This window comes from Anomaloglossus baeobatrachus, chromosome 6, assembly GCF_048569485.1.
Source record: "Anomaloglossus baeobatrachus isolate aAnoBae1 chromosome 6, aAnoBae1.hap1, whole genome shotgun sequence".
Classification (NCBI taxonomy): domain Eukaryota; kingdom Metazoa; phylum Chordata; class Amphibia; order Anura; family Aromobatidae; genus Anomaloglossus; species Anomaloglossus baeobatrachus.
The window spans coordinates 9,652,502-9,675,401 of NC_134358.1; the positions used below are offsets into that span (position 1 = coordinate 9,652,502).

General features: G+C 54.5%; 1 protein-coding gene across 8 annotated transcripts in view; it reads right to left on the reverse strand.

Annotated features, from left to right (window-relative positions):
- The window catches only part of LOC142316932 (cytochrome P450 2C3-like), a 217,685-nt gene that overhangs the window by 192,418 nt on the left and 2,367 nt on the right, over nucleotides 1-22,900 (reverse strand). Inside the window, exons 2-3 of one of the 8 annotated variants that reach the window (XM_075352706.1) lie at nucleotides 19,807-19,947; nucleotides 5,468-5,566 (exon numbers count right to left, since the gene is read on the reverse strand). The exons of 1 other annotated variant lie outside the window; for it this stretch is intronic. In XM_075352706.1, coding sequence (XP_075208821.1) covers nucleotides 5,468-5,566; nucleotides 19,807-19,941 — 234 coding nt within the window. In that variant the 5' untranslated portion in view covers nucleotides 19,942-19,947. Of the gene's footprint in view, nucleotides 1-5,467; nucleotides 5,650-16,764; nucleotides 16,815-19,806; nucleotides 19,948-22,900 lie in introns of those variants that run through there. 6 more of the 8 variants (XM_075352710.1, XM_075352708.1, XM_075352707.1 and 3 more) reach the window with 6 other exon arrangements.

Sequence of the window (22,900 nt, forward strand, 5' to 3'; positions counted from 1 at the left end):
CTTGTTGCCTCCCTCCAGGGGCTGATGTCCACACCAGGTGGGGTGGAGCCAGGCGGTTGGCCCCACCCACTAAGGAGTTCACAGTCCTGGAGGCGGGAAAGGAGTCAGATGAGTCAGGGAGAGTGTAGAGTGCAGTAAAGAAGTGAAGTGGAAGTGGAGGAGAAACTGACCGTGTCCGGGTGTGTGGCCCAGGCACCAAGAGCAAGGTTGGCAGACGGTGTTGGCCGTCTGCAGGAGAGGCAGATCAATGCAGAACCGTAGGACCGGGGTCGGGCGAAGTGAAGAAGAAGTGAAGAACCGGGGAGCGAAGTGAAGCCAGCACACTCAGGCAGGGCCTGCGGACCCCAACCAGGCTTGGAGCCGCCATTAGAGGTCAAATCCGTCAGTGACCGGAACCCCAGGGGTTTCCTAACAGCCAAGACCCGATTGAAGGCAACCATCCAACCAGCAAAAGGAAATACAGCTACCGCCACAGCTAGAGTTCCAAGGGCCAGAGCCTGCGGGCAAAAGGGCTCCTCCGGCACCTATACACGCTGGGGAGCGGGTTACCGGTGGGAATCCATCGGGACCGAACATACACACAGGTGCAGGTAAAGGCAGCCACCACCAACCGTCTGGGAGAAACTACAGCAGCCGGCTGTGGGACCCGTCCATCCAGCCGTTTGGTTTATCAGGGACTTTGCGTACATTTGTGGCTGAGTGAGTACTACCGTGCCATCCGGCACCACGCTGCACAGTCCAAGTGACCCTGCACCTTCCCGACCCTGCCTCCCCGTCATCTCACCGGGCCCCGGGACAACCAACCCCTACCCACGGAGGGGGAAACAACATCCCAGCTGCTCCCTGCCATCGCTCCCAGGATCCCTGTCACGAGCAGTGGTGGTGCCCCAACCTCACCACAAGCCGTGGGTGGCGTCACGGACCAAATCCCCAAACCAAACTACCCCCTTTCACTCACGGGCAAGGAGCGCCGCTCGAGTCCCTGGATCCAGCCCACCGCTCGAGCCACCGAACAGCCATTGCAGCAGTGCCGGACCCGAGCGTTAGCGAGCGCTGCGGCGGCGGCGCCCTCCCCGCCCGCGTCATATACATTTGTCCCAATTCTCTAGGTCCAGTGAATTCCTCAATATCTGATACAAATTCAATTTGCAGCAAATGTTTTTCCACTGGAGGAGACAGTCCAGCAGCTCTGTGTGATCAGGGTGGACTTTACTTTTTCGGAATTGATTTGCAGCTTGGGAGCTTCTCAGACCTTTATAATTCTTTCTATATAGGACAAATCTCAACATAACACAAATCCAATCCAATGCACATGGCCGGTCAGGAGCAGCGCTCTGATGGTCTACAGTTGACACTGAGCAGCCTGAAGATGAGTCCGAAGATGTACCCACCTCAACCTCTACAGCCATGAAGTATGGACAACAGAACACTTAATGTCTATGTGTCGCCCTGGACAAGCCAGGGGCCACAGAGAACAACATCACAACACCCCACACTCCCTGCAGGCACATCAAGGTCAGACACAAAACCCTTGTTGCCCTCCTCCAGGGGCTGATGTCCACACCAGGGGGTGGAGCCAGGCGGTTGGTCTCCACCCACCGAGGAGTTCACAGTCCTGGAGGCAGGAAAACCAGGCAGATTAGTTTGGACAGTGAAAGTGGAAGGAGGAGAGAGTTAGAGTGGAAAGAGAAAAGTGACAGCAAAACAGCCTGAAGTTGGTCCGGGTGTGTGGCGCGGACAGATCATCAAGGTTGGCAGACGGTGGTGACCATCTGCAGGAGTGGCCGATTGGAGTCTACCGTAAGGACCGTGGACGGGTGGTGGCCCGGCGGTACCGGACCGGTACACAAAGAGAAGCCAGCACCAGTGGCAGGGGCCTTTCGGACCCCGGCAAGGCTAGGAGTCGCCGTGAAGTTGCCGAATCCGTTAGTGAAGGGGACCTCCGGGTTCCTAAACAGTCAAGTCCCGACAGAAGGCAACAGTCCAACCCAGTGAGAGAGACACCGCCACCGCCAAGGCAACCGTTTCTCAGGGCCAACGCCTGCGGGTAAAAGGGGCTCCTCCGGCCCATATCCAGGTCGGGGAGTGGGTTACCGGTGGGAACCCATCGACAACCCTACAAACCGAGTATGTGTAGGGAAGAGACAGTCACCGCTAACCTGCAGGGAACTACAACACCGCAGCCGTCCGAGGGACCCGTCCATCCAGCCGCGTGTTTTACCATGAACTGTGTCATCATCATTGGGCTGAGTGAGTACCTCCGTGCCGTGCGGCAGAGCGCTGCCCCTGCGTCTCTGCACCTAATCAGGCCCCGCAACCCGCCTGTCAGCAATCCCTACCTCATCACCGGGCCCCGGGACAACCAACCCCCTACCCACGGAGGGGAGGATTAACAACCAAAGCTGCTCCCTGTCACCGCTCCCGGGATCCCCGTCCAGAGCAGCGGTGGTGCCTACACAATCACCACAACCGTGGGTGGCGTCACGGACAATATCCCCAAAACCAAACCACCCCTTTTCACTCACGGGCGAGGAGCACCGCTCGAGTCCCCGGGATCTGGCCCATCGCTCGAGCCACCGAGCAACGACAGCAGCAGCCAGACACGAGTAGTGGGAGAGCACAGCGCCCCCTCCTCCTCCCGCGACAACTTGGCGTCACGAACAGGATCCTACCGTTCTACCGATTGGTGGAAGTGCGACTTGTGTGACCGCCGGAGGTGTCCAGCCGGAAAATTTGAAAAGCCGCCATCTTGGGCGCGAAGAGTTGCCGCTCGAGAGTCTCCTCGAATAGTGGAGGCGCGAAGGCCCAGAACCCCGCCCCGATAGAGGAGGGGCCGGAAAAGAAACTAAGGGGGACGAAATGGCGACTGGCCGCGTGTAGCTCGCGGCTATACAGATAAGGACGCCGGGACCCCACGAACCGGTGACCCCTGCAAAGAAATGTCCGCTCCACCTAGCTATGCGGAGGCTACCGAACCGGTGCCTGGGACGGCGGCATGGGTGAGGGCCCGAACGGCAGGGATCTGCCGACACTACCGGAGCCAGATCTGTAGGCTGATGGAGCAGTGGACCGCGGAGGTGGAGGAGGTGGCTGCAGTTGCACGGGTGTATGGAATGGAGGCCATGATGGAGGAGCTGGTGAGTGACCCACGCCCCTGTGTCCCCGAGGGACCGGCCGTTGCGGCTGAGGGACCCAGTCTACCCCTGGCCCCCATGCCGCCTCCGTCCTCCTTGCCCGTGCACCGCGCTGCGCCTGGCCCATCGGGCGTACACCCCTTCGTAACGGTGGCCGAGAGAGTGGCGAGCCTGGAAGCTGCGGCAGCTGGCGTCAATCCACCTGGCGCAGGGACGGACGATAGTGATTCAGGGCCTGACACCGAGCCCGTTTCGGAAGAAGATGAAGGAGTCGTCGCTCTGCATGACATGGAGGCCACCTACATCCCCCGGAATGGAAATAACGGATATCGGGCGGCCCTTCCTCGCCGCGCTTGCTATGCGCTGGAGGGGCTGGTGCCCGTGTTCTTCCACCCAGAGCCGGGTGGGGAGGACGAAAGTGCACCGTGAGGGCAGCGGAGTGCCGTTGCACCATCCCCGTTGGGACCACCTGTGTGTGTTTAAGTTTGAAAAAGTTTTTGAAAGTTTAGAAAAATGATAAGAATGATTACCGTGAGAAAGTCACCTGATTGGCAACTGTGATTTGAACCGGTCGTAGCCGGCAACTGGTCCCCGTTGGGACCCTTTTTACAAGTTCACCACATAGAAACTTCTATGAACAGGCCTGAGAACTTGCAGGGCAACCACAAACTTAGTGGCTTGTAAATAAAAATGTTGTTGCAGCTTCCACCGTTACCGCCTCCGGAGAGGCAGATTGGAGGGAGGGCCCGCAGTGGAGCAGGCTGGGGCCCAGCCACCACCGGAACCGGTGGCTACCCTCTGGTTGTTCCAGGGGCTCCCCATGGACGTGGGTCCCCTGGAAAGGACAGATCCCGCTCGGGTAACTTGGTGCAGGACTGGGGTCAAGGGGTGCTGCCTGTCTTCTTAGGGGCAGCATCAGGGCCAGGTTGCTTGGGTGGGTGAGAGCGGAAGCCGTAACCGTTTTACCGTAACGTTTAAGTAAGAGTACCTCCCGATGTGGGAAGATGTTATTTTACTTGTATGTCTGTTACCGTTTTCTATTTTTCATATTTTTACAGAAGGTGAAAATAAAACCGGTGTTGGACGGGCAGCCCGAGGACGGTCTGCATTAAACTAAGGGGGAATGTGTCGCCCTGGACAAGCCAGGGGCCACAGAGATCAACATCACAACACCCCACACTCCCTGCAGGCACATCAAGGTCAGACACAAAACCCTTGTTGCCCTCCTCCAGGGGCTGATGTCCACACCAGGGGGTGGAGCCAGGCGGTTGGTCTCCACCCACCGAGGAGTTCACAGTCCTGGAGGCGGGAAAACCAGGCAGATTAGTTTGGACAGTGAAAGTGGAAGGAGGAGAGAGTTAGAGTGGAAAGAGAAAAGTGACAGCAAAACAGCCTGAAGTTGGTCCGGGTGTGTGGCCCGGACAGATCAGCAAGGTTGGCAGACGGTGGTGACCGTCTGCAGGAGTGGCCGATTGGAGTCTACCGTAAGGACCGTGGACGGGTGGTGGCTCGGCGGTACCGGACCCCGGCAAGGCTAGGAGTCGCCGTGAAGTTGCCGAATCCGTTAGTGAAGGGGACCTCCGGGTTCCTAAACAGTCAAGTCCCGACAGAAGGCAACAGTCCAACCCAGTGAGAGAGACACCGCCACCGCCAAGGCAACCGTTTCTCAGGGCCAGCACCTGCGGGCAAAAGGGGCTCCTCCGGCCCATATCCAGGTCGGGGAGTGGGTTACCGGTGGGAACCCATCGACAACCGTACAAACCGAGTAGGTGCAGGGAAGAGACAGTCACCGCTAACCTGCAGGGAACTACAACACCGCAGCCATCCGAGGGACCCGTCCATCCAGCCGCTTGTTTTACCGTGAACTGTGTCATCATCATTGGGCTGAGTGAGTACCTCCGTGCTGTGCGGCACAGCGCTGCCCCTGCGTCCCTGCACCTCATCAGGCCCCGCAACCCGCCTGTCAGCAATCCCTACCTCATCACCGGGCCCCGGGACAACCAACTCCCTACCCACGGAGGGGAGGATTAACAACCAAAGCTGCTCCCTGTCACCGCTCCCGGGATCCCCGTCCAGAGCAGCGGTGGTGCCTACACAATCACCACAACCGTGGGTGGCGTCACGGACAATATCCCCAAAACCAAACCACCCCTTTTCACTCACGGGCGAGGAGCGCCGCTCGAGTCCCCGGGATCTGGCCCATCGCTAGAGCCACCGAGCAACGGCAGCAGCAGCCAGACCCGAGCAGTGGGAGAGCGCAGCGCCCCCTCCTCCGCCCGCGACACCTACATTACCCAGCCGGCACCGAGCTATGTTTCTGTGTGGACACTCACCTCTGAGAACGTCTTGGGGGCTGCTCCTAAATCCATGTACTTGGGGGTCCCCAGCAGAGGAATGGGGGTCGGCCCGGGAGGCAGTGAGTGGTGTCCATGCTGTCTGGCCCAGGAGAGTAAAATATAAACAGTGAGAAGAAGGACGAGAGAAAGAGCGAGGATTGTGGACAGCTCCATGGCTCCTGTGATTAGAAACACAGAGGATTATTGCCAGCTCTGCGCTCACAAAACTCTGAAGTTAATGATGTCACAAAATGGTCAAAATTAGGTCTTTTCCCCATCCTGACCACACATTGCAATTCTCTGACACTCGGCATCTATGTATGACCCCAGACATCAATGATCAGCGTATGTGCTATGCATCTTGTAAAATCCATGACTAACCACTATGAGATCCACATAAAGAGCACAATCCTTGGGGATCTCTCAGTCTCTCTATTTCCAACTATAGTATGTTGCAATGACAACTAGACACTCGAATACAACAGTCTAGGGACCTATTTAAAAGAAATTTGACTACCTCATCTGTATTAAGGTGTATTCTTCACTTAGTAATATATCATCATACTCCTAGTTCTGACCCTCGTCCCATCCTCTGACTATATCTCTATCTTATCCTTCCTCCATCCTGGTTGCTCTCCTAGTTCTGACCCTCGTCCCATCCTCTGACTATATCTCCATCTTATCCTTCCTCCATCCTGATTGCTCTCCTAGATTTGGCCCTCGTCCCATCCTCTGACTATATCTCCATCTTATCCTTTATCCATCCTGATCGCTCTCCTAGATTTGGCCCTCGTCCCATCCTCTGACTATATCTCCATCTTATCCTTCCTCCATCCTGATCGCTCTCCTAGATTTGTCCCTCGTCCCATCCTCTGACTATAGCTCCATCTTATCCTTCCTCCATCCTGATCGCTCTCCTAGTTCTGACTCTCGTCTCATCCTCTGACTATGGCCTCATGTGCACGCTGCATTTTTTCCATGTTTTTGGTTGCAGTTTGGGTCACCAAACTGCATGGATTTCCTTCCCCAGCAAAGTCTACGAGATTGCAATTTTGTTGTGCGCACGTTGCAGCTTTTTTTTTGGCTACAACTTTGTGGTGATCACAAAGATGCAGCATGTCAATTCTTTCTGTGTTTTTGACAGCGTTTTTGAGCCCTTCCAAGCTTCAATTTCACTTCAAAACTGCATTGGAGAAAAACTCGTTTTTGAGCCCCAGGCTGCGTTTCTGTAATCACAGGACGAAATTCTGTGGTCACCACAAAGATGCAGCGTGCAGATGTGACACCCTGGACCCCCAGGGGTCACAGTACACTAACAACACACACACACCCCTTCCCCTGGGTAGGTGACACCAGTCAACCAAAAATCCTTGTTGCCACCCTCCAGTCTTGATGTCCACACCAGGTTGGGCGGAGCCAGGCGGTTGACCCCTCCCACCGAGGAGTTCACATGCCTGGAGGCGGGAAAAGACAGCAGATTGTAGTAGACAGTGAAAGTGAGAGGAGTAAAGACTGTCGGTGTCTGGGTTGGAGCCCAGGCACGATCAGCAAAGTTGGCAGACGGTGGTGGCCGTCTGCAGGAGGTGGTGTAGGTCAGCGGAACCGTAGGACCGGGTCGGGCGGTGGCCCGCCGGTACCGAACCGGGGAGCAGATTGAAGCCAAACACCAAGGCAGGGTACTCAGACCCCGACTAGGCTAGGAGCCGCCGAAAAGGTCAAATTATCTGATTGCGGTCTGGACCTCAGGGGTTCATTTCCACCTATGTCCCGTCAGAAGGCAACAGCCCAAACCGTCCGGGTAAAAGCCACCGCCAAGGGCCAGAGATCCAAGGGATAGCGCCTGCGGGCAAAACAGGCTCTCCCGACACGTACACGCCGGGGAGCGGACTCAAACACACACAGGTGCAGGAAAACGACAGCCACCATCAACCCGTACGGGGAGAGTGAGAACCCGCAGCCGGCTGTGGGCCCCATCCATCCAGCCATTTGGTTTACCAGAGACTCTGTCCTTCTGTGTCTGAGTGAGTACAACAGTGCCATCCGGCACCGCACTGCACCGCAACGTTGCACCCGCGCCCACGCTGCCTCCCCGCATCGGCACCTGCACCTATACCTCCTCCCTACTCCCCAACCGGGGCCCCGGGACCAACAGCCCCTACCCACGGAGAGGTCAACACCTTAGCTGCTTTCCGCCATCGCTCCCGGGATTTTCTGTCACCAGCAGCGGTGGTGCCCACCATCACCACAACCCGTGGGTGGCGTCATGACCGACATCCCCAAACATCCCACCACAAACCTCCCCTTTTCACTCGTGGGCGAGGAGGCGCTTCTCGAGCCCCGGGTCCGACCCCGTGCTCGAGCCACCAAGGAGCAGAAGTACCGGGCCCGAGCGCCAGCGATCCCAGGCGAGCGGCGTTCCCACCTCTCTGCCCGCGACACAGACATAGGCTCCATCTTAATCACTTCCCTAGTGTGGCGCCCTGGACAAGCCAGGTCGTCACAGGTACTGCAACAACACACCCCACACCCCGGCTAGGCACACCAAAGTCAGACAAAAATCCTTGTTGCCTCCCTCCAGGGGCTGATGTCCACACCAGGGGGTGGAGCCAGGCAGTTGGCCCCACCCACCGAGGAGTACACAGTCCTGGAGGCGGGAAAAGGAAGTCAGATCAGTTAGAGGAGTAGAAGGGTAGTGAAGTGGAGTTGAAGAGTGAAGCGGTAGTGGAGCAGACTGACCAGGTGCGTGGCCCGGGCACATGCAGCAAGGTTGGCAGACGGTGGTGACCGTCTGCAGGAGAGGCTGATTGACGTGAACCATAAGGACCGGGGACGGGCGGTGGCCCGCCGGTACTGGATCGGGGAGCGAAGAGAAGCCAGCACCATTCGGCAGGGCCTACGGACCCCGACCAGGCTTGGAGTCGCCGTAAAACCGGTCAAATCCGTTAGCGAAGGGAACCTCCGGGGTTTCCCAGCAGTCAAGACCCGATTGAAGGCAACCGCTCAAACCGTGAAGGGAAATACAGTCACCGCCAGGGCTATAGTTCCCAGGACCAGAGCCTGCGGGCAAAAGGGGCTCCCTCAGCATCCATCTAAGCTGGGGAGCGGGTTACCGGTGAGAAGCCACCAGAACCGAGAACATAACACAGGTTCAGGGAAAGGCAGTCACCGCCAACCTACCGGGAGAAGAACCACCGCAGCCGTCTCTGGGACCCGTCCATCCAGCCGTTTTGTTTTACCGGAGACTTTGCATTCATCATTGGCTGAGTGAGTACCACCGTGCCGTGCGGCACCGCGCTGCCCCCGCGACCCTGCACCTCACCAGGCCCCGTAACCCACCTGCCATTCCTCCCTCACCGGGCCCCGGGACAACCGACCCCCTACCCACGGAGGGGAAAAACAACATCCAAGCTGCTCCCTGTCATCGCTCCCGGGATCCCCATCCAGGGCAGCGGTGGTGTTACAACCTCACCACAACCGTGGGTGGCGTCATGGACAATAAATCCCCAAAACCATTCCCCTTTTCACTCACGGGCGAGGAGCGCCGCTCGAGTCCCCGGATCCGACCCAGCGCTCGAGCCACCGAGCAGCAAGCGAAGCAGCAGCAGTGCCGGACCCGAGCGTGGTGAGCGCAGCGCCCCCTCCTCCGCCCGCGACAACTTGGCGTCACGAACAGGATCTTACCGCTCTGCCATCTGGTAGAGGTGCGCCTTGTGACCGCCGGAGGTGTCCGGCCGAAAATTTTGAGAAGCCGCCATTTTGGGCGCGAAAAGTCCCCGCTCGAGCGTCTCCTCGAGCAGTGGAGGCGCGAAAGCCGAAACCCCGCCCCTGTAGAGGAGGAGCTGGAAAAAGACTAAGGGGTACGGAAACAAGATGTCTGCGCCCGACAGAGCCGCTGGAGGAGCGGCGGCCGCAACCGCAGTGGCACCCGTGGATGGGAATGGACCCGCCCAGGTCCCGGCTGCACTGGCGGGGGGTGCCGCGACCCCAGCTCTCGCTCAGGTGATGCAGTTCTCCTTGCCCTATGTGCCCGGAGCTACCTGGCTGCCACAGTACGATGGGAAACCTGACGCGTTGCAGGTCTTCCGGAAGAAGCTTAGCAAGCTACTAGAACTGTACCCCCTGACTGATAAGCAACGTGCAGCGGTAGTGCTGGGGCAGCTAACCGGCGCAGCTGAGCAGGAGGTGGAGACCTGGGCCGAGGGGGGCCGGTCCTCTGTAGCCACCATCTTTGAGAAGCTGCAGACTGCCTTTGAGACCCGTACCGAAGCCGAGCTGCGGATGCAGTTTTATCAATGCTGGCAACGGCCCACGGATAGTATTCGGGACTACGCCTTGCGTCTGCAAACCGCCATCAGCACACTGAAGCAGGTAGACACCATTAATGATGCAGACAGCAACAAAATGTTAGCTGACCAGTTTGTACAGGGGATGAGGTCCTCGGAGGACCGCAAACAACTCCGGCTGTGGGCCCTAGAACACCCTGATGTGGACTTTGCCGTGTTGAAGGAACGGGCCATTAAAGCTCTGCATCTCCCAGCATCGGAAGTCCCTGAGGCAGCCCCATGGCCAGCTGAGACGGCCCCCGTCATGGTGGCCCCTGCCCTCCCAACGCCTCCAGTACCTGCGGCCCCAAGCGGAATGATGGAGGAACTGGCTGCCCAGGTCCGCCGCATGGATGGGGACCTCGCCAAGATCCTCGCCGCACTCCAGCCTCCGACCAGGTCCCAGCCCCCGGGGAAGATGCAACTCGCCGACAGCCCCGAGGACGTCCCCTGGATGCAGCGGAGAAGGGCCAATGACTCACGGTATGGACCTCCGATTTGTTACAGGTGCAGCAAGCCCGGCCACTACTTCCGACGGTGTCCGTTAAACGAGCAACCCCTGGGGCCACGGGCCAATCCTCAGGAGTAGAACCCAGTGCCCCCCCCGACTGGCGGGACCGGTACATCGGAGCTCGGCCCATCATCCCCCTGGCAGTGGACGGCATCCCGCTGATGGCTCTCCTGGACACTGGATCTCAGGTAACCACAATACCATACACACTGTATCAGCGGTATTGGGTGAAGGACGAACTTGCCCCCACAGATGGCAGCATAACACTGATTGCCGCTGATGGACTCCTATTGACCCAAGTGGGGTACAAACAAGTGGCCATGACTGTGGGGCGAGCTGAACTGCAGCACCAGGGAATGATTGTGATAATGAATGAACCCAGTGATCATGACCCGAAAGTAGTGCTAGGGACCAATGTGATGGAGCACTGTATGAGTGAGGTGCTGACCCTACTGCAGCAGCTGGCAGCCACAGCGGCGGGGATCCGACAGAGAGCTGTGCAGCGTGAGATCGGGCTTTGATGTATCGCCAGCATGTGAACTCGACAGGAGGAGAGATTGGAGGAGTGAGAGTGATGGATGCGGCCCCTTTGATTGTGCCTCCCAGGAGTGAGATGATGATTTGGTGTAGGGCAGCGGTAGGGCCCCAAGGGGGAGACTACCCCTCCATGAAAGAGCCCATGCCCTCCGAACACTGGCCCACAGTAATGGCCGCCCGAGGGGTGGTAGACGTCAAGAAAGTGAGAGTGCCCGTAAGGGTGTTGAACTGTGGGGAGGAAGAGGTTAGGCTTCCCCGGTACGCTACCCTTGCCAAGTTGCTCACTCTAGATCCCCACACCATCCATGAGGCCGTTCCCCCGATCTCACCGCCTACTGCCAGTTCTCACCAATCCCTGGGGGAGTTAGACGAGTGGTGTCGAGAGCTACACGTCGGCACTGATGATACCCCTACACATCACAAGGAAGGGGTATACTGGGTGGTACAGGAGTATGAGCGAGTTTTTAGCAAACATCCTCTAGATTTTGGGCAGATTAAGGGGGTCCAACACCACATTCCCACCGGTGAACACCCCCCTATTAAAGAGAGATACAGGCCTATTCCCCCTGCACACTACCAATGCACCAAAGACATGTTGAGGAACATGAAGGAGGCGGCGGTTATTAGGGACAGCTGTAGTCCCTGGGCCGCCCCGTTGGTGCTGGTTAAGAAGAAGGATGGCACCATGCGGATGTGTGTGGATTACCGAAAGATTAACCAGATAACGCATAAGGATGCTTACCCTCTGCCCCGTATTGAAGAGTCTCTGGCCGCGCTGAGAACCGCTAACTATTTCTCTACCCTTGACCTCACCAGTGGGTACTGGCAGGTGGCCGTAGCGCCTGAAGACCGAGAGAAGACTGCCTTCGCCACTCCTATGGGACTCTGTGAGTTCAACAGCATGCCGTTCGGGAATGGAATGATTAAGACCTATTTAGGTTGAAACGCGTAGGAAATAGCTCCTCTGTCTTGCCTTTCTATTTTTGTCTTGCTTGGATGGAATATTTTTATCATCAATAAAGAATCTGCTTTTAAAGAAAATCTACTTTCTCCTGGAGTTGCTGGAATTTCTCTTTTTCTTCATGGAATGCTGTCTGGGGCACCTAAATTTCGAGACCGTCTTGCTGTACTTAGATGATGTGATTGTGTACTCACAGATGTATGAAGCCCACCTGGAGCACCTAGCCAAGGTGTTCGCGTCCCTTGCCAAGTATGGGATAAAGTTGAAACCCTCAAAGTGTCATCTGCTGAAGCCCAGAGTGCAGAATCTTGGACATGTGGTGGGTGCGGAAGGTGTCGCCCCCGACCCCGAGAAGATCACTGCCATCCAAGACTGGCCGAGACCGACCACAATGAGGGAAGTGAGGCAGTTCCTGGGCCTGGTGGGATATTACCGTCGCTTCATTAAGGGGTACACGAAAATGGCTGCCCCCATGCAAGACCTCCTCGTGGGACAGACCAAGGGTGGTAAACCCCTAGAAGCCCCATTGGTGTGGGAAGAAAAGCATGAAGAATCCTTCTGCCAGCTGAGAGCGGCTCTGACCGGAGAGGAAATCCTAGCGTACCCCGACTACAGCCGCCCATTCATCCTCTACACCGATGCCAGCAATGTGGGCTTGGGGGCTGTTCTATCCCAGGTCCAAGACGGAAGGGAGAAGGTGATTGCTTATGCTAGCCGAAAACTCCGACCGACCGAGAGGAATCCTGAGAACTACAGCTCTTTTAAGCTTGAGCTCTTAGCACTGGTGTGGGCTATCACCGAGCGGTTCCGCCATTACCTGGCAGCAGCCAAGTTCACCGCTTACACGGACAATAACCCGCTAACCCATCTAGATACAGCCAAGCTGGGCGCGTTGGAGCAGCGGTGGGTGGCCAGGTTAGCCAACTACGATTTCACCATCAAGTACCGGGCCGGCCGTACCAACGTGAATGCCGATGCACTCTCCCGGATGCCCCACCTGTCGGAAGAGGGGCCAGAGGATGACGACCTCGAAGAGATCGAGTTGCCTGCGTTTCACCGGCCGCTAACTGAGAAGGTACATGTCCATCAACAACGGGTGAACCTAGACCCGCTGCCCAGTCAGGAGTGGCAAGAAGCTCAGGACCAGGCACCTGCTGTCTGCCTGGTCAAGACCCTGGTGGAACAGGGTTCTGCTGGGATAGACCCTGCCGCCCCTGCCGAAGCCCAACGTCTGTGGCGAGAACGGACCCGGCTGTACCTACACCAGGGGAAGTTGTATCGTGAGCTGATTAACCCGAAGACCGACGAGAAGGTTCGCCAGCTAGTGATTCCCCAGGCTAATGTGCCCACCATCTTGCAGGCATGCCATGATGGTGCTGGAGACTTCGGGTGGAAGAAGCTGGAGATGTTGTTGAGAGAGCGGTTCTATTGGAGTGGAATGCGGGAATCTGTGGAGGCCTGGTGCCGAGAATGCGGCCCCTGCGCATTGAGAAGGAAGGATGAGGCCAGCCAGAAGGCACCCCTACACGCGCTCATTATGCATCAACTGCTGGAGCTGGTTGCCCTCGACCATGTGAAGCTTACCCCCAGCCGAAGTGGGTACACCTACGCTCTAACCATTGTAGACCACTATTCAAGGTTCATGGTGGTTGTCCCAGTTAAGGACCTAACCGGCCGTACCGCCGCTAGAGCGTTCAAGGCTTATTTCTGTCGACCGTACGGGTACCCCGTGAGGGTGCTTACCAACCAGGGTCCGGCCTTTGAAGCAGAGGTATTCCAAGAATTCTGCCGATTGTACGGCTGCAAGAAAATCCGGACCACGCCTTACCATGCCCAGACCAACGGCATGTGTGAAAAGATGAACCACTTGGTCCTGGGCCTCCTCAAAACATTACCGCTGGAAGAGCGGAACCTGTGGCCGGAGAAGCTACCTGACCTGGTCGATATGTATAACAACATCCCTTCCAGCTCTACCAAATGCACTCCAGCATACCTGATGAGGGCTCGCCCCGGCCAGCTACCAGTGGATTTAGAAATGGGGTTGGAAGCTCCAGAAGCACTCTCTTCGACAGCTGGATGGGACACTCGGCGGAGAGCACAGTACCAACAGGTCCAGGAATATGTTGAAAAGAACTTGTGCCGGAGTCGGGGACAGCAGGAGCAGTGCTTCAACAAGAAGGCGCCTGCCAGTCCCTTCCAGCCTGGGGATGTAGTGCTAAAGCGAAAAAGAAGGACCCACAAGCTGGATGATCAATGGGAAAAGACCCCGTATGTAGTACAGCCCACTGGATGGGAGAATGGGAAGGCCTACCAGATCAGCCGTGACCAGGGGAGGACTTTGGCCACGGTTTCCCGGGACCATCTAAAGAGATGCCCACCACCACTGAGGGTAGCAGCTGCAGCTCCAGTTCCCAGACCGGCGGAGAAAGAAAAAGAGGTAATCCATACCATGATGGGTGATTTCCCGGCAGACTGGCCTACACAGAACGGCGCGGTGATTCTTCCAGTGATACTGTTCCAACAACCCGTGGATGAGGAAGTGATGGAAGTGATCGACCATGGGCCAGTGCCCAGGGATGTATCTGTACCCAGCTCCCCTACGCCTCCGCCTGCCCCACACGATAACAGGGAGGAGGAACTGGTTGTTCCCTCTGCCCCACTGCCTGTCACCACTGACACTGGGCCCCGAAGGTCCACCCGTCCCAACCTAGGTAGACCCCCACTTAGGTACAGGGAAACTACTCTTTAAAGGGGGCTTTGTGTGTTGAGTGTATAGATAAAAGTGTTTGAATGATAAGATTGAATTAACCGAAGAAGTTTATCTGATTGGAACCTTGATTGAACCGGCCGTTGCCGGCAACTAGTCCCCGTAGGGACCTTCTGCAACCGTTGCGTAAGGAACTGCTTACGGACAAGCCCGAGAACTTGCAGGACAACCACAAACTTGTGGGATGTAAATATTTGGCTTAAAGCGTTACCGCCTCCGGAGAGGCAGGTTTGGAGGATGGGGCTGGAGGAAAGGGATGGCCCAGGCCCGCCAGTACTGTAACCGGTGGCGATCCTCCGGGGGTTCAGGGGTCCCCATGGATGCGGGTCCCCTGAAAGAGACCGTACCCGCTCGGGCAACTTGGTTCTGGACTGGGGTCAAGGGGTGTTGCCCACTTCTTAGGGGCAGCATCAGGGCCAGGTTGTTTGGGTGGGAGAAGAGCGGAAGCCGTTACCGTTTAATGAACATATACCGTTAGCAACGTTTAAGAATGTGCCTCCCGTTATGGGAAGTTTGACAGAAAAATGATTGTGTGTAAAATGTTTTTACTCTTTTGCAGTTAACAAAAAAAAATAAAACCGGTGATGGACGGGCAGACCGCGGACGGTCTGCATTTTACTAAGGGGGAATGTGGCGCCCTGGACAAGCCAGGTCGTCACAGGTACTGCAACAACACACCCCACACCCCGGCTAGGCACACCAAAGTCAGACAAAAATCCTTGTTGCCTCCCTCCAGGGGCTGATGTCCACACCAGGGGGTGGAGCCAGGCGGTTGGCCCCGCCCACCGAGGAGTACACAGTCCTGGAGGCGGGAAAAGGAAGTCAGATCAGTTAGAGGAGTAGAAGGGTAGTGAAGTGGAGTTGAAGAGTGAAGTGGTAGTGGAGCAGACTGACCGTGTCCGGGTGCGTGGCCCGGGCACATACAGCAAGGTCGGCAGACGGTGGTGACCGTCTGCAGGAGAGGCTGATTGACGTGAACCGTAAGGACCGGGCACGGGCGGTGGCCCGCCGGTACCGGATCGGGGAGCGAAGAGAAGCCAGCACCATTCGGCAGGGCCTACGGACCTCGACCAGGCTTGGAGTTGCCGTAAAACCGGTCAAATCTGTTAGCGAAGGGAACCTCTGGAGTTTCCCAGCAGTCAAGACCCGATTAAAGGCAACCGCTCAAACCGTGAAGGGAAATACAGTCACCGCCAGGGCTACAGTTCCCAGGGCCAGAGCCTGCGGGCAAAAGGGGCTCCCTCAGCATCCATCTAACCTGGGGAGGGGGTTACCGGTGGGAAGCCACCAGAACCGAGAACATAACACAGGTGCAGGGAAAGGCAGTCACCGTCAACCTACCGGGAGAAGAACCACCGCAGCCGTCTGTGGGACCTGTCCATCCAGCCGTTTGTTTTACCGGAGACTGTGCATTCATCATTGGCTGAGTGAGTACCACCGTGCCGTGCGGCACCGTGCTGCCCCCGCGACCCTGCACCTCACCAGGCCCCGTAACCCACCTGCCATCTCATCCCCTCACCGGGCCCCGGGACAACCAACCCCCTACCCACGGAGGGGAAAAACAACACCCAAGCTGCTCCCTGTCATCGCTCCCGGGATCCCCGTCCAGGGCAGCGGTGGTGTTACAACCTCACCACAACCGTGGGTGGCGTCACGGACAATAAATCCGCAAAACCATTCCCCTTTTCACTTACGGGCGAGGAGCGCCGCTCGAGTCCCCGGATCCGGCCCACCGCTCGAGCCACCGAGCAGCAAGTGAAGCAGCAGCAGTGCCGGACCCGAGCGTGATGAGCGCAGCGCCCCCTCCTCCGCCCGCGACACTAGTTCTGACCCTCGTCCCATCTTCTGACTATGTCTCAACTTTATCCTTTATCCATCTTGATCGCTTTCCTAGTTCTGACCCTCGTCCCATCCTCTGACTATATCTACATCTTATTCTTCCTCTATCCTGATTTCTCTCCTAATTCTGGCTCCTGCCCCATCATCTGAGAATCTCCATCTTATTCTTCGTCAATCCTGATCATTCACACTGCTGACACTCCTTGAGTTTATTTTGGGCTCTGTGACTTGGGAGTCTGACCAGGAAAGTTCATAACTCATTTTGGGAATAACCTGGTGTAAATAGAGATTTGCTGCTCTCCAAACTGATTAAAGTTTAAAAGATTAACTTTTTTGTAAAATTCCCGTCTGACTCACAGAAGACCATTACTGGACCGAGGAGCAGCCGACACCTGGCCCATGTGAGACGTTGGACCCCTCCACCCAGGGCCAGATTAAGGTTGGTGGGGGCCCCTGGGCAGAAAATCTGGTGGGGGCCCCATAACGTTAACATTTTAAGCCATAACAGTAGAGCACGAACTGTAGCATTTAGATATAAATCCACTGAGCATGGATCGTATCCTGTTCTGCCACATTCAGATTTACACTTATACACAGAAAATAAAGTTACTCACATTTTTTTATTGATCCCAATGTTAAGACAGCCAAGTAATAGTAAAAATACAGAAAGGGAAAGTTCTCACTGGCAGCAATGGTTGCTGAAAATCACAATGTGCTCTCTATTGTATTGTCTCCGGAGTAGTACATAGCAGCTGATGTCTGTACACGGTATACCATACACTGTATCAGAGGTGGATCTAGGTTTTCCTGTCCATGGAGTAGGAGTTCAGTTTGGCGCCCCCTTCTATACACGGCTTATGCGGTTTGAGTAGTTGTCATGTGACCGCTCATACGCCATTTTCACACGTGCCGATGAGCTGCTCTTCCTAATTCTCTCGATGTTCAGTGAAATACTACAGCCCATAAAGAGAAGCAGGAAGAGAAGCTAATTGTGACTCAAAGTATTAAAATGACCTGCAAGTGGTCATGTGACCACTTCTAAAATTAGCAAGCAGAGCCGAATCCTTACATTGAGTATATTACAGGTTGTTGGATTGGGCATGCTACGGGGCTTACTTTTATTATTAAAGGGGTTGTCCAGCTCGACAAGGAAAATTTGTAGTTATATGACTACAGACTTCAGAATTCTCACAGCTTGCGGACTGCACACTGTCATGATTTTCCCGTGCCATGAGCAAGTAGTCATGGGACTGCAAGTATGCGATTTGCTTACTTCCGGCCACATTCAAATTAGACGTCTGCAGCCTCACTCAATAGTTACATGCCCTCAAGCTCTCACTGCTGGCATCGGAGAGTCCTGACAGTGTGCACACTAAGGATTCAGAAGTCTGCAATCACATAGAAACTTTCATCACAAACCTGGACAACCCCTTTAATGCTACTAACATAATGTAGAAACCCTTGCGGTCATGTAATTTTACAAATCATGGCTTGCTACATGTGTACAGGATCAGAATCAGTAAAATGTACATAAATACACTGTGTGCAGAATTATTAGACAAATGAGTATTTTGCTCACATGATACTTTTATACATGTTGTCCTACTCCAAGCTGTATAGGCTGAGAGCCAACTACCAATTAAGTAAATCCGGTGATGTGCATCTCTGTAATGAGTAGGGGTGCGGTGTAATGACATCATCACCCTATATAAGGTGTGCTTAATTATTAGGCAACTTCTTTTTCCTTTGGCAGAATGGGTCAAAAGAGAGATGTGACGGGCTCTGAAAAGTCCAAAACTGTGCGATATCTTGCAGAGGGATGCAGCAGTCTTGAAATTGCCAAACTTTTGAAGCGTGATCACCGAACAATCAAGCGTTTCATGGCAAATAGCCAACAGGGTCGCAAGAAGTGTGTTGGGCAAAAAAGGCGCAAAATAACTGCCCATAAACTGAGAAAAATCAAGCATGAAGCTGCCAAGATGCCATTTGCCACCAGTTTGGCCATATTTCAGAGCTGCAACATTACTAGAGTATCAAAAAGCACAAGGTGTGCCATACTCAGGGACATGGCCAAGGTAAGGAAGGCGGAAAACCACCACCTCTGACCAAGAAACATAAGATAAAACCTCAAGACTGGGCCAAGAAATATCTGAAGACTGATGTTTCAAAGGTTTTATGGACTGATGAAATGAGAGTGACTCTTGATAGACCAGATGGATGGGCCGAGGCTGGATCAGTAAAGGGCAGAGAGCTCCACTCCGACTCAGACGCCAGCAAGGTGGAGGTGGGCACTGGTATGGGCTGGGATCAGCAAAGATCAACTTGTGGGACCTTTTCTGGTTGAGGATGGAGTGAAGCTCAACTCCCAGATCTACTGCCAGTTTCTGGAAGACAACTTCTTCAAGCAGTGGTACAGGAAGAAGTCGGTATCGTTCAAGAAAAACATGATTTTCATGCAGGACAATGCTCCATCACATTAATCCAACTACTCCACAGCGTGGCTGGCCAGTAAAGGTCTAAAAGATGAAAAAATAATGACATGGCCCCCTTGTTCACCTGATCTGAACCCCATAGAGAACCTGTGGTCCCTCATAAAATGTGAGATCTACAGGGAGGGAAAACAGTCCACCTCTGGGAGCAGTGTCTGGAGGCTGTGGTGGCTGCTGCACGCAATGTGGATGGTAAACAGATCAAGCAATGACAGAATCTATGGATGGTCGGCTGCTGAGTGTCATCAGAAAGAAAGGGGGCGATATTGGGCACTCATTTTTTGGGGTTTTGTTTTTGCATGTCAGAAATGTTTATTTCTAAATTTTGTGCAGTTATATTGGTTTACCTGGTGAAAATAAACAAGTGAGATGGGAATATATTTGCTTTTTATTAAGTTGCCTAATAATTCTGCACAGTAATAGTTACCTGCACAGACAGATATCCTCCTAAGATAGCCAAATCTAAAAAAAACCCACCCCAACTTCCAAAAATATTAAGATTTGATATTTATGAGTCTTTTGGGCTAATTGAGAACATAGTTGTTGATCAATAATAAAAAAAAATCCTCTAAAATATAAAATGCCTAATAATTCTGCACACGGTGTACAGCACCAGAACCAAAAGCAATACCAAAATACATCACTAGCACCCTCATCAGTAAACGAATATATCACCAGAACCACCAATACATGACTACAGTACCAAATTTACTACAACAATATATTGTAATGTCACATCCCCATATACATTTGTATCACATGAATTAACAACTCCCAGTATGTCCTTAACAATTGTAAGAAAATGCTGGGAATTGTTATCAGTATTCATCAGACTTTGGACCATAGAGGAACCACAGTTCTGATGAGGAGAAGCTTTGAGTGTCACACACATACAGTTACATCCAGGTACCTTGTAGGTGACATCTTCTCTGATCAGAGTCATCCTATTCTTTCTTCTCCATCTTGTCCAGACGTCATGATGACTATTCACATCCACAGCTCCTCTCTGCAGACCTCCCGGGTCTTCTGCAGCACATCTCAACATTATGCCCTTAAAATAAATAGCAGAATGATTATAATGCTCCTAAATATAAATATATGACCTACGCTGTGCGCCTGAATAAATAATTGCCCCTCACTGTGGTCCCTGCACAAAATGACCCACACAATGTCATTCTTATGGTACATGGCCTCTTCTTTCAGTACTGGGCCCCCTCTTCACACCGTCCTCTACATTGTGTACCCACTATACTTCCAAATGTCTATACTGTGCCCCCTCCTCACACTCCCCCTCCTGAGCTGTGCCCTCACAATGTCCCCCATGCAATCCCCTCTCTATACTGCCCTCACCCTCAGTACCAAAATCACTGAAAGTGCAACTCAATCTCACATTCCCCCTCTTCAGCATACTGTGCCCTCCATACTGTGCCCTCACACTGGCCACCATGCTGCCCCTTCTCTATACTGCCTACCTCCTTCACTATACAGTCACTATACCGCACCTCAGTCTCACATTCCCTCTCCTCAGCATACTGTGCCCTCCATACTGTGCCCTCACACTGCCCACCATACTGCTCCTTCTCTATACTGCCTACCTCCTTCACTATACAGTCACTATACTGCACCTCGGTCTCACATTCCCCCTCCTCAGCATACTGTGCCCTCCATACTGTGCCCTCACACTGGCCACCATGCTGCCCCTTCTCTATACTGCCTACCTCCTTCACTATACAGTCACTATACCGCACCTCAGTCTCACATTCCCCCTCCTCAGCATACTGTGCCCTCACACTGCTCACCATGCTGCCCCTTCTCTATACTGCCTACCTCCTTCACTATACAGTCACTATACTGCACCTCGGTCTCACATTCCCCCTCCTCAGCATACTGTGCCCTCCATACTGTGCCCTCACACTGGCCACCATGCTGCCCCTTCTCTATACTGCCTACCTCCTTCACTATACAGTCACTATACTGCACCTCAGTCTCACATTCCCCCTCCTCAGCATACTGTGCCCTCACACTGCTCACCATGCTGCCCCTTCTCTATACTGCCTACCTCCTTCACTATACAGTCACTATACCGCACCTCAGTCTCACATTCCCCCTCCTCAGCATACTGTGCCCTCACACTGGCCACCATGCTGCCCCTTCTCTATACTGCCTACCTCCTTCACTATACAGTCACTATACCGCACCTCAGTCTCACATTCCCTCTCCTCAGCATACTGTGCCCTCCATACTGTGCCCTCACACTGCCCACCATGCTGCCCCTTCTCTATACTGCCTACCTCCTTCACTATACAGTCACTATACCGCACCTCGGTCTCACATTCCCCCTCCTCAGCATACTGTGCCCTCACACTGGCCACCATGCTACCCCTTCTCTATACTGCCTACCTCCTTCACTATACAGTCACTATACCGCACCTCAGTCTCACATTCCCCCTCCTCAGCATACTGTGCCCTCACACTGGCCACCATGCTGCCCCTTCTCTATACTGCCTACCTCCTTCACTATACAGTCACTATACCGCACCTCAGTCTCACATTCCCTCTCCTCAGCATACTGTGCCCTCCATACTGTGCCCTCACACTGGCCACCATGCTGCCCCTTCTCTATACTGCCTACCTCCTTCACTATACAGTCACTATACCGCACCTCAGTCTCACATTCCCTCTCCTCAGCATACTGTGCCCTCACACTGCTCACCATGCTGCCCCTTCTCTATACTGCCTACCTCCTTCACTATACAGTCACTATACCGCACCTCAGTCTCACATTCCCCCTACTCAGCATACTGTGCCCTCACACTGCTCACCATGCTGCCCTTTCTCTATACTGCCTACCTCCTTCACTATACAGTCACTATACCGCACCTCAGTCTCACATTCCCCCTCCTCAGCATACTGTGCCCTCACACTGGCCACCATGCTGCCCCTTCTCTATACTGCCTACCTCCTTCACTATACAGTCACTATACCGCACCTCAGTCTCACATTCCCCCTCCTCAGCATACTGTGCCTCCATACTGTGCCCTCACACTGGCCACCATGCTGACCCTTCTCTATACTGCCTACCTCCTTCACTATACAGTCACTATACCGCACCTCCGTCTCACATTCCCCCTCCTCAGCATACTGTGCCTCCATACTGTGCCCTCACACTGGCCACCATGCTGCCCCTTCTCTATACTGCCTACCTCCTTCACTATACAGTCACTATACCGCACCTCAGTCTCACATTCCCCCTCCTCAGCATACTGTGCCTCCATACTGTGTCCTCACACTGGCCACCATGCTGCCCCTTCTCTATACTGCCTACCTCCTTCACTATACAGTCACTATACCGCACCTCAGTCTCACATTCCCCCTCCTCAGCATACTGTGCCTCCATACTGTGCCCTCACACTGGCCACCATGCTGCCCCTTCTCTATACTGCCTACCTCCTTCACTATGCAGTCACTATACCGCACCTCAGTCTCACATTCCCCCTCCTCAGCATACTGTGCCCTCCATACTGTGCCCTCACACTGCCCACCATACTGCTCCTTCTCTATACTGCCTACCTCCTTCACTATACAGTCACTATACTGCACCTCAGTCTCACATTCCCCCTCCTCAGCATACTGTGCCCTCCATACTGTGCCCTCACACTGGCCACCATGCTGACCCTTCTCTATACTGCCTACCTCCTTCACTATACAGTCACTATACTGTACCTCCGTCTCACATTCCCCCTCCTCAGCATACTGTGCCCTCACACTGGCCACCATGCCGCCCCTTCTCTATACTGCCTACCTCCTTCACTATACAGTCACTATACTGTACCTCCGTCTCACATTCCCCCTCCTCAGCATACTGTGCCCTCACACTGGCCACCATGCTGACCCTTCTCTATACTGCCTACCTCCTTCACTATACAGTCACTATACCGCACCTCAGTCTCACATTCCCCCTCCTCAGCATACTGTGCCCTCACACTGCTCACCATGCTGCCCCT